We start from the raw sequence: 12999 nt of genomic DNA on the forward strand, positions 1-12999 counted from the left end.
CTGAAAAGGAGGAAAAGGCAGTATTAAGAACAATGGTAAGTGTTGCTCAGAAGAATGGCAATGGCACAGGGATGAGCATTTCCACTGGGAGGAACTACCGAAGTTAGGATGTAAGAATTCTCACCCTAAGTCTTGTGGGTTCTAGTACCTTGTACCTATTTTCTGTATAATTATTCAGGGCACAGAGAAGTTGATACAGCTTGGGGGGTGGGGGGTAGGATTTTTAGAGGGTTTTTCCTATGGTTTGCATCCCACTTCTCTTACAATCATGACAAGATTTCTCTGCCTTTCTGCCCTTGAAACAGCACTGAATGCTGCCATCTCCATTGTGGTTCTTTGCCTACAGCTACCTCAGGGCATTTCATGTAGAGATACGAGCTCCAAAGGCTGAGAAGCTGTTTATAAGCATTAAGCAAGAGACGCTCTCCCAGCAACTGAAACGTGGGAGGTGGGGGTCCAAACCTAGAGGGAAAAGACACGGGTGGCAGCACAAGTCAACATCAACTAGAGGGCACCCCACAGGCTGAAGGAACAGCCTCAGGTCCTCAGCAGAGCTTGTTCAGAGCAAGAGTGCCACACAGAATTACTATCTCTCTCTTCATTGACCCCCAGCAGCACAGAGGCTGAAGATACCTCTCTGTGTAGGCCACACATCGAGAGCCTACTGTGAAACATAAGTGCTATTGGGGGGGTGGTAATTTCCAATATCATACGGACTACTTATATACTATTAAATGGAGCCTGGCACTGCAAGGATACTAGGCATTCAAACTGAGTGGGATGAGGGTCTGTAACACAAACTGTCTTTCAACAGAAAACGGTGATTAGAAACAAGAAAATCTGAGGAAAATGCTTGCTTCCCGTAAAGAAAATCTTAACTTAAAAAAATTATCAGCCAATAAGGCTGTAAAGCTTTGGCTTTCAATTATGATTCTGAAATACAAAAGGCCCTCACAGAAATCCTGGTTCAGGCAACTCACTTGTGTTAAGATGGTCCCACAGACCAGAGTTTACTTCCCATAATGAATCTTAAGTATGCAAAAAGGTAAGAGTTTTTCAACTAATTTCACTAAGTTTGGCTTTGGTATTGCCCCCCCCCCCCCCATTTCCTTGCTTTTCCACATTTCTATACCGCTCTAACTCAAATAATTTACATTTAATTTTTGCTATACCTAATGTTTCCTTTCTGCTGGTCAATTTCTACCTTAGAACTGAAGTTAGATCCCTAGATTTCCACATCTTCAATTACAGCTCACAAGACAAAGTTCTACTATTCTTAAATAAAGCAGAACTAATCCAAAGCAGTGGATATAATTAATCAAAATAGCTAGCAGTGCAATATTTAAAATAACTGAGGGCTGCCTGGATTATAGCAACATTATTAGCCTGTGATTAATAAGCAGTTGAAGTATTACATTTGCTACACATTTGCTAAGTTATTTTATCTTGCTTTAAAGTTAGGTGGCAAAGTTTCAAGCCATAGTTGAGAGATTTGCTTTATTCAATATTACGTTGTTAACCCCACCATCTGGTCAAACAGCTGAGGGAACTCAGACAACCATATGGGGGGGGCCCATGTTTCTCTCTTGGGAAATATTTGCCTTGCTGAATTATGCAACCGTTACCAGTTTCTAGCTTATTACAGTAGGATTAAAAAAACCATCAAAATACTTTGTAGATAACCTGAGTTTTGTATGCCCTGTATTTAAGCTTAACTTATGTGGGAAAATAAGGTAGCACTTACTTGAGGACCAGGCTGACCCTGAAAAACAAGAAAAAGATAAGGTTATGGAAAGTTATGACAAGGATTAACTCCTTAAATAGTAGCAAATAGTTACAGTACTCTCTAATAAGGAGATAACAAAAAATCCAATAACTGTATTGAAGTCAGATTCTGGACTCTTAACTCTGTATTGAATTTGAATGTTTTGATGAACTTTCTTGTGATTAACTGATTCCAGAAATAAATTACAATAATACATCATTGAACATGCATTTGAGAAACTTCATACTTTAGATAGTCAGAACAATACAATTTAGAAATGATAGAAAGACCTAACTTAATCATTCTCATGTGAGAAAGAATCCACAGATGCTGAGCTGATTTAGAAGTAGGTATTGGGTGCTTTTTCTCTATTATGGCTCACCCCCTGTTCAAGGAGGTGCTAATTACTGCCTATTGAACGAACACAGTTTAAAAACTGGAGGAACACATTGCTGGGCAAACAAGTCTTTTTGCTGTTGCTGCAAGCACCACAGTTTTAAGCAAATATAAACCAATATTTAACCCAGCAAGTCAGCAGTAGATGAACCCTTGTCCATTAGCCCGAGAGGTAGCTGGTACATTTCCTCTCCCTTATTTATCAACACCACCTTTGGACCACCGCTGGCCAAATGGAGAGACCCTCCGCGCACTGAAGAGGTGTATATGTCTCTTGTTGCTGCAAGCCCTTACAGAGCAGACTTCCTATCACTAAGGTCCCTACTCTAGGAAAGCCAGTGAAAGTCATCAGTTATTCTAGCCCTCTCATTACAAATTACTTGCATGAAGCAGAATTATATTACAAACCAGTATAGTAGTTGTGACTATGAACTACAACCACCCAGACAATCGGCTCACACTGTAAGACAGAGACAAATATTTATATATTTCTCCCTATAAAGAGAGAATTTCTTAAACTCCTAGGGCTAGCTTAGCTTCTAGTGTTTTATGACACTTCAATAATATTTCAGTTGAATTGAAACTACGTTTCCTTTTGTTGAAAGAAACTGAGCATGGAGACTTCTTATAAGTCTTATAAAACCTCTTCATTTTAGCTAGAAGATACTGCTACACAGAGTCGAAACTTTTCATCTGAACACCAGGAAACGTTTTTTTACTGTGAGGGTAACCAAGCACTGGCACAGGTTGCCCAGGGAGACTGTGGAGTCTCCATCCTTGGAGACAGTCTAAAGCCATCTGGACACGATCCTGGGCAACTTGCGTTATATGGCTCTGCTTGAACAGAGAGGTTGGACCAGATGACCTCCAGAGGTCCCACCAGATGACCTCCAGAGGTCCCTTCCAACTTCAACCATTCTATGATTCTGCGTGATTTGGGCGTGGGGGGTGGGGTGGGGATGCTGAAGCATTTCAACTGGGAACTATTATCTACAAGAAAAGCAGCTGAAGAAAAATGCTTTTTTTAGTAACTGATAAGATTTTTTGTGCTAAATTAAAAACCAGAAAAACATATTTTAATTCACATGCAAGTTTTTAAAGATTTTTTTTAAAAAAACCATAAGAAATATTAGAAATAACGTTACAGAGGAATCATGGTAAAGTACAGAATTATTGTGGCTATCTAATCCTTACACTGAAGGCAGCCTAAAGCATTCCTTGTTGTAGATGCTGCAGTTTTGTACTAGTTCCTTACAACAACGCTGCACTATAGAGGTTTTCAGACAAAAAAAATACTGGCTGAAGTTTGCCAGTTCTAATATGAAGTAAAATTTTCTGAATTGGTCAGTTCTATGAACTTACACGTCACACTGGGTTAATGAATACAACTGGGACTCCTCAGCACTCAGCCTTTACCTCAATCTTCCTAACACAGCAGGTTTTAAGATATTATATGCTATATCTGATCCTAAAATCATCAGGAATTGCTTACTGATGCAATACTGGGCAGCCTGTACAATACATTTGTATAAATTAACTAAACTGAGACCTATGCACGCAAAATTTTATATACAAACTCACAATACATTTGTCTCAGAAGTATATCTAATGTTGTAATACATTTTGACCGAATCATTAAAGACTGTCTCTGAGATATATATATTTTAAAAAACTTAAATGAAAGTCTGAAATTACCAAAATGTTTCAACAAAATGTTGATTTAAAGCAGTAGAAAGCAAATAAACAGAATATATTTATTTTTAAACAAAAATATTTGAAAATGGACACTTTTTTTCTTCAATCTAACTTAGACATATAGGCTACTAAGTGTCCACATGGTACATGCTATATGTATGGTATAAGGGACATACACACATGACACAAACATACCCTGAATTGAATGTCAGGGATATAATCATGCTCCCATGAAAGTGTTTTCTACTATCAATCTCAACAGCGTTACCAGTTTGCCTTTTTGTTATTGTGCATTTATAATTACTCTTTTATCATGTCTGCAATATGGAGAGAGCAAAGCTGGAAACTGAATTTTTATAGGGCAATTGTTTTTCTTGGTGACACAGAACTTTATGAGATAATGGGGAATGTAACAGTTGCATTACTCTTAGTTTATATACGCTGTCAATATTGCAATTATCCTGCATTTAACTGTAAATTCAGATGCTGAATACAAAAGTACTCATAGCAGGATTTTTTTTTATCCTGTTGGCTATGAGGTCCTTGAACGTGGAAGGAACTTTGCATTAGCAAAGTTAATTATTTTCTGTTTTTTCAGCTGTTTCCAGTCCTTCAATTTGTATACTCTTAGATACTAGCTACTGCAGTCACAGTATAATTTTCCCTTCTCACTAATGATCCAGTAAGTGACACTAACCAGAGGATGCAGCAAGCACTATATTATGGAACTCATCAGCTCTGCTTACAAAGGTACAGGTAGAAAGAGGCATCACAATACTGACCTTTTTGATTGTAAAGGGTCATTGTCATAGAACAATTCAAAGTGTGGGAGACGAAGGAGGGGCTGTTCATTTTGCCTTCTCTCATTTTTGTATGTTGTGAAAGGATCAGGAATAAAGCTCTGTGAGTTACTTTTGTGTTCATTAAAAAACCTTCTAACATGAGTACAATCTGATATTATATTTCATTTGAGCAAGCTCAATCTCAATGATATGCTTGTGTTCCCAAAAGGGCTCCAGGATTGCTGAAATCACTCTGGCTCACTGCTGCATAAATTGTTCCCAATGCATGTTACTTGTGGATTAAAATGTTTTAGCTGGAAGTATTTATCTAAATTTTAGATAAAAACCAGGTGAAAATACTCTTCAGGACTCAAAAGTCAGCATTACTCCATTTTTTTTTCTAATGAACATCTCTTTGTTCAAATGTGTTATGTACTCTCAAATTGATTCATTGATTGTAGCTACTGACTGCTGTTCTTTGCACACATTTACAGATCAGTCCCAACACCAATAACTGATCAGATGTATTTTAGTGGCTGCTACTTTGAACCTCCGAGTCATTGCTCATGTACTTGCTTATACACTACTGATTGCTGCTTTTTATTTATTTTTTTTAAAGTCTGCATGACTACAGTGGGTATAGCTGCATAATATATCATGGTTTCAGCAAAATCTTCAGAACAATTTTCCCTTCTATATTCCTATTTAGTGACTTAATACATTATTTTGCAGGAAAGAAAGGGGCTAAGTTTGGCAGCCTATTCTAATTACCATGATGGAAGGTCTTCTATGGTTGATAGTTAATCCCTTCCTAGCAATTTAACCTAATATTAGCTGCTGATATGTAAATGATACTAAAAGAAAAAGAAAAGATATATGGCGTAGTCAGGTCCAGCTGAAGTCAACAGGTAAACTATCAGTCTGCTAAAAGAGGAGATTAAAGAAAAAGCCTAATGACTGGAGGCTGCAAACATTGTGGAAAAGTTACTTAACACTAGCAAGAGATGTCAAGGAGCACAGGAAAAAGTCTTAAGAGAAGAAAATGGAAGCTGACACTGCAAGTTAGCAAGTTGAGCTTGCAGAGGAAACAGGGCTTGTAGCAAATGAAACAACAGAAAAGAAAAGATATATTCAGGATGTCAAAGAAAAGGACTATCCTGGAAAACGAGAAAGAGAGAGGGAGCAAAAACAATAGCATGAAAAAGTGCAGAAAAAATTTTCACAGCTTTTGCATGATTTTAATCTTTAAAGAGCTGGAAACATAAACTTCCAGGCTCATACATCCAAATATATGGATATACATATATATACACAAATACAAATATATTTACAAATGCATTGTATAAAATTAAAGGCTATTTCTAACCTAATTCAAGTAGCACCTCCCTAAAGAATATCTGGGATAGCATACAAATGCATTTAAAATGAGACATGGGGCTGTTCAGATCCAATCAGCCAACAACACCCAGGCAGAGAAATTAAAACACAAAACCGAAGAACCTGTGGAAAAAAGGAAATCAGCAAGAGCCACAGATATGTGGTCAGAAATAATATCCTGCTGTTTGAAAGGCACCACCAAGCTACCCTTGTGTAGCATTCTCTGGACAGAGTACCCAAGTAGGAACATCTGTCTTCCAATCTAATCCAGATAGAAAACAATAAGGAAACAGGAGTAGCATGGCTGCCCTCCATTTCCTTGGATAGACACAAAAGACTGAAGTGACTTTTCAGGACTCTGTTAAAATCTATGCTACTGAGGTTGAAATAAGTTCTGCCAAAGGAAGCCAATATGGGATTAATATACATTTCAGCACGAGCAATTAAAAAAGCAAAAAAGGAATATGTGCAAGACCTAAATTACACTGGTTTTGAACAAATCACCTACCAGCTTTCCATCCATACCAATCGGACCCTGGGATAATCAAAAGTCAAAACAAAATGGAACAGTTAAATCGGAATAACGCTGAAGATGAGGAAAAATATACAGACTGGGGGAATACTGCGGCCTTTAGAGGATGAATAACTCTATGTCAGCAGTTAAATGCAATACCTTAGGGATATTTTGAGAATGAAGGCACAGAAAAGAAACAACAAAAGAAGCAGAGCTAAGACAGAATTAGTAAAAACAGTATGGTGGGAAGTAGCCAGGCAATAGCTGGTGTTTAACAAAAGACAGGTTCAACATGCAATGAAGGAACTGTTAGTTTGGCAAATCACAGTGGCACAACATAACAAAACATATGAAATAATGCATCTGGCTTGTGTGTTTCTTTAAATAACTGAGAAAACAGAATAAGTAGCCTATTTACTGAATGCTGTTATCACACGGTTGCAAGGTGAAAAGAGCAAACACTTAAAATCTCATAACTAATCTGTATTTAAATTAATGTTATAATAACGATAGTTAATAAGAAACTTCAGCTCACGCAGTTCACTGAGGTACTAAAGATTTCTGCCTGTACTTTGGCCAGGAATTCTTGTGCCTTATCCTGATTTCTTTTTTTTCCCTTGGGAAACATGGAATTATCCTTGCTGATACTTTACAAGCTACCTACTTCCTTCAGAGTCCAGAGGTTGATTCCTGTTAAATGGATGCAAATTCTGGAAAGGATTTAACGTGGATATACGCTGTTGTAACTCAGTAACGGTTCTATGTCAACTGCATGTTTAGGTGATCACAGGAGAGAGAAGAGGGCTAGAGAAAGTTGGATTAATTTTACATTTGATGTTTAATTACTATGTCTTCTGACAAATGAAGAGTCAAGTTACCCTTCACTGACAACGGAATAAGAGCAGGCAGAGAAGTTGTTTCTGCCATTAAATTCCTCTTTTAGGCTGAAACTGTGAGCTCTCAGGTCTTTGTCCCATGTGAAAGGGATACTAATTTATGTCTCCTGGGGAGAATTTTTCTCTTAAATGCTGGCACTGCAGCCAGACTTTCCCCCTGGAGCTTCCCAGGCACTCTCTCAAGACTGCCTTCCCAAGGCATACAGCCCCTTAGGACCGATTGCTCACGCTGCTTGATTTGGATCACTGTTGCTGAGAAGACAGCACGTAACATATTTGCTGGTTTTATGTTGATCCATTTTATCTTTGTTGCTTTTTGCCCCCTTTCTGAGCACTACTTCAGCTTGCGAGCAAAACTCGAAGTGTAATAGTTTAGTCTGAATCAGGTGTGCGGAGGTTCTGCTGACCCCCTCACCCAGGCGTGCATCTTCCTACCTTCTGCACCATTACTAATAGGTACTATGGTCATATGAATGTGCCGGTTCAACCAGCTGCCAAGAAAGTAATAAACACTATGAAAAAGTGATGCCATATCAATCCAGTGAGTTCCCTAGCTATCTGTCCTCTCCCAGCCTAGATCATGGACTCTGCCAAAAATTCCAGACATACTTAGTATGAAAGAGGACATCAGTTGGATGTACGTATCGTGAAACCCATGCTTTTTGGTACATTATTGGCTTTCTAAGAAGCCTGTGCACTAACCTACTTGTCAGATCCAATAACAAGTTACTGTGTGTGGGCAGCCCTACAGGAGTAAAACCCCTTACCTCTCCTTCCCTCCAGCTCCTACTGTGGTTTTCTGTCACATCATGAGTAGGTGACATGCTGAGAGCGTAAAGCAGGTCACCAGCATCTTGGTTATCTGCATGACCACTACCTATTATTATGTGCTGCTGTCCTGGGAAAGTTTGTGACTGTTGGGATGCCCTACAATATCTTTCAAATGTTATCTCTGAACAGTTCTTCCCTGGTATCCAATAAAGCAAGCAACACTTTCCAGTGCATTAAAGGGACAGCTTTTATTATTATGCTTCCTCAGTGCCTCTTGATCCCACACATGCAGCACACATACAACACTTAATAATTTTCTCATAGTTATTTAGCAAATTTCTAAATATAGTACTGTACACCCCAAAAAACAAGGCAAGTCTGCCAATTAGTAGCTTTCCCAGATTTTTCTAGCACTGTACTACAGGATATTTATCTAGTAATACTTACACACAGACTCTGTTGCAGGTGCAAAAATGAAGGCTGAACTGAATCCTGGCTATGAATACATTTACTTCTAGAAAGCAAACTACAGATATTACCAGTTAAAACACTCAGCAGTAAGGTCATGGTAAGTATATAAAGTTCCCCAGAGGGCTGTGTGGGCAAACAGCTAAATTTAACTGTTTGGACTGCTGCAAGCTTAGCCCAAAAGATTTAATTATTCTTATTATGAATGAATACAGGAAAGAATTATACAAGTATTTGTAGAAGGAAAAATCATTACAAGGTCAAACTGTTGGCTTAGAGGGACCAGCCAACAGCTCTTGCAGCTGTAGCAGTGCTTGTATTTTGCATATAAGCACTGTTTTCAGGGAATGTTTCTTTATCATAGAAAAAAAAACCCTATTTGTATTCCCTTACAATGACAGGCATTTTAACTACTGTTAAATTTTTGCCTGCTCTTTATCCATGCTACATAGCTCCTGCACTTGAATTAAAGGACTATGTATGGCATCTTGAAGAGTGTCAGTAAAGAAGAATCAGAAATTCCCAGTAGGCTGAAGAGAAGCACCTGCTCACAACTGAAAATAATAGGAATTTCCCCCATGATTCCCTTTGTATCAGGGCTATTTGGTCTCAAGTCTGGGAAAGTCTTCTGGGATTTGCTTTATAGAATAGGAGAAGAAAGAGAAATTTGCTTGAGACATACTGCCCTACAGGAGGAAAAAAAAAAATCTCTGTAGATAATAAGTCATTACTGTGAAAATGAATAATATTCTTTCATTATAAAAATACTAAATCTTTAACAGAAAACATGGTAATTTCCTTCTTTCCTCAATTACTTCTTTCTTGTGTTGGAAAGAGAGAGAAAACACTTTTCAAAAATGGAAATCAGAGTTTCCACAGCTGATTCAGGCTGGCTGAGAAAGAGAAGCTGAAATAGGACATAAGGCTACTTCAGGATGCACTGAGAAAAATCCTATAATATGACAATATTTATTGAAATTCATTACATGATTGCACTGGAAGTCTCATGGAATACTCAAAGACATTTTCATTCGTTTTGAAAGAAAGACTTCAAACTATAGTCCGTCTTTGACTTAAACTTGATTGTCTCTAGAGCTGCGCACTATATAGTTCAAACTAATTTCTGCTTTGTTCTCTAAATAACTGGTACTACAGATTAGCATGTAATTTTTGACAAGTACCAAATACATGGTCTTCTATAACACAATCCCTGTAAAACATTTTAGAAAACTAAAGACAATTCATCGTGAAAGAGAAGGGGATGAGTAGGTTTATACAACAGACATGTACACTAGTTATTTGTTCGCTTACTGTAGATACTACAGATGATATTGAAAATGTTTTTTCTGGACTATGCATTTCCTTTCTAGGTTTCCAGTACCATTTTTAAATGTGTGCTATTACTGGATATTTTCTTACAGTATTACATAGACTTTTTTCCAAGATACTCAAAAGCAAAGATGTTCGTACAGTAGATTTTTTTTCCAAATAATACCCATCTATTTACTTAGCACTAACTACCTATCTAATAACCCTAATATGGACAGAGATAACACATGGGAGGAAGGGGGATATCAGTGACATTTAGGTCTGCTTTTGTGAAAAGTAGCTTCCACTCCTCAAGAATACTGTAAATATAACATTTCACAAAGAAAGATAATTTTAGTTAGATTTTGAATGCTCCCAAAATTGATTGTTTTCCATTTTAGCAGTATCCTTTTACATATGGGTTACTCTGGAGCTAAATATTTTTAGGATTTTAGGGGTTATTCTTAGAAATTGAATATGTAAGCAAATGCATCAGAAACATTTAGTGTTCCTATCAAAAAGATAGCCAGTATTATTACTTTAGGCAGCTTTACTGCCATATTCATTTCTTAAAAAAATTCTGACTGAAAAGTGAAGATAAGAAAAGTTATCACTACTATGTGATAAAAGAATCTTCCAAGGGAAGGAAAAGAGGAAGATATGGATTATCTTCTTACTCCACTCATCCTTCAGTGATCCTTTTCACTTAAGGAATACTAATCAGAAGACTGAATTGTGAACCAGGAGATACATAATAAACAGAAAATACACATAATTTCTTCTTTATAAACTGTGAACAACCCTCTATCTAAAGGCATTTTTTTGTTTTTTTGCTTTTAAACAAAATGGATTGGCATATTTTAACAGTGCATAATTTTGGTAGGTTTATATTCATTGGAAGTACACAGAGAAATGTATTTGTTGCAAACACATTCTCTGTGGGAAGAATGAGGAAAAATTTTGACATTGCAAATTACTCCAATTCTAGTTTTGTGTATAAATAAATTACAAGCAGGCCAATTATCATCTCCAAATGCATAATGATTTCTCAAACTTTGATGACTCATTGTTTTTCCTGATTGTTCAGTGTGAAATCAAGTATATTGGAAAAAATTCTCTCTCCCGATGCAGACCATAGGTGTCTGAAATGCTCTGTATACACAAAATTAATACAGAAACATCTGCATCTCTGAAAGAGACATGAATACAGCAAACTGAACAGAGCCCCAGTAACACCATGCTAGATGGTGTTTCAATTTCCTGGAACTTACTTCATGGCACAAATAAGTGGCCAAGTTTATTTCAACATTTCTGATGGCCAGTGTTGGCCCAACAAATAAAGCTAGTGAAACATAACAATGCCGTAGCCGAAGCTGGCAGCATACAAGTATTTTCTGGACTCAGTTTGTAGTGCACTGAACTAAAAGTGATTTTTCACACTGACTTTAATAATAGTGTGATTTGGCACTCAGCTGTCAAAAAAAAAAAAAAAAAAACAAACAAACATTTTAAGGTCTCCCCCAGTCATTTTTTAAAAGTCTTTTAGATTACACGTTTGGCAGTTTAAGATATACTAATTTAGACTATCACAGCACAGTTCAGAATTCAGAAACTCTTATCTGATTAAATCATGTGACTAAATTATTCCACATTTCTAAACAATCTACAGTAAGCTCGACTGTTAAATTGTTACTTGCAGCTGCCTGAAATCTCTTATGTCAGTACATATACAATACGAGATTCAGAAGAAAGCAGGAATCTAGCTTTACAGCAGCTGTATGAGCTGCATGCCAGTTACCATGTCAGACTCAGTTTAAAAATACCTATGTGGAAAAAAAAAAAAAAAGAAAATCTGTCTCAAACAGCAGGTTTGCAGATCATCCCCACTAAGTTCAAGTAAGGTGAAAGATGACACATTGCCTTTTCAAGTCACCTATTTTAGTTCAGGATTGATAGAAGTTAAAAAACCCACAACTGTCAGGTTTCCTCATCATGATACCATTAAAATGACTGATCTCCATGACTTTCTTTTTCTCTCCTTTGGTTAATTACAGGTTTATCAAGGCTGACTTTAATTAGATGTAATATAGTATTCCTAGCAAGGATATATAATTCCTAGCAAGTCTGATAAGATTTCTTTTTAGTGAAGTTTTGTTTTAGAGCTTGTGTGGACAATAAGCATGATAGGCTCATCAGCCAGCTAAATTTCTCCTACTGATTAAACATTATTGGTTCTTTTTCAATGACTGGGAGTGATTGCTATTAAGAGCAATGTGAGAGAACAGCCCAGGTACAGAAGTCACTTGCTCCAAGCCTGTGAGAAAAAAAAGTGCCCTAAATCAACCTGCAACAAGTCTCTCTGGCCAGCAATCAGGACATTACTGAAAAAAAAACCCAAATATTCCAGATCATTTGGGCTGGAGAAAACTTTACTGTGAAAAGAAGGAACTACAAGAGTACAAGAAAGATGAGCCTGCTGTCTAAAACCCCTTTACCACAAAAAGCAAAGTTTCTGACAAAGACGAACGAAGCACTACAAGGCTCTTTGAAAGAAGTCCATTTCAGGATTTCCTGAATTCTTCCCTCAAGCAGTTCATACTGGCTACTACCTAAGGCACAAAACTCAGCTAGATGGATCATCACCTGGAGATTGCAAACTAAGTATAAATGTTTTCCACGGTAGGGATTTAGAGTTTTAAATGAAGTTTTTTTAAAAAAAACCCAACAAAATTCACAGCACTGTTAGGCTGCCTGATCTTATTGACCAGCAAATTATGGGTCCCATCTGAACTGCTAGAGCCTTTATCTCAGTCAGACTTCAGAACCAACATCTTGCTCCTCCTAGGCTCATTCAAAACACTGATGCAAAATTAATCATTCAAGATTTGAACTATAACCCCTCCCCAATACTCCACACTTTCTATTTCAATGGAAAAACTACATTCCATTAAAAAAAAAAAAATTAAAAAAACAAGAAAGAAAGAAAAAAGTGCATTCTTAAGTCCTTAACAGCCTCATCCTGTAATT

At 37.1% G+C, this 12999-nt stretch overlaps 1 protein-coding gene across 1 annotated transcript in view; it reads right to left on the reverse strand.

The window, feature by feature from the left end:
• The window catches only part of COL25A1 (collagen type XXV alpha 1 chain), a 330679-nt gene that overhangs the window by 123635 nt on the left and 194045 nt on the right, over positions 1-12999 (reverse strand). Inside the window, exon 5 of the mRNA XM_075500712.1 lies at positions 1745-1762. Within this exon, the coding sequence (XP_075356827.1) occupies positions 1745-1762 (18 nt within the window). The remainder of the gene's footprint in view (positions 1-1744; positions 1763-12999) is intronic.

Source organism: Mycteria americana, chromosome 4 (assembly GCF_035582795.1).
Source record: "Mycteria americana isolate JAX WOST 10 ecotype Jacksonville Zoo and Gardens chromosome 4, USCA_MyAme_1.0, whole genome shotgun sequence".
Taxonomy (NCBI): domain Eukaryota; kingdom Metazoa; phylum Chordata; class Aves; order Ciconiiformes; family Ciconiidae; genus Mycteria; species Mycteria americana.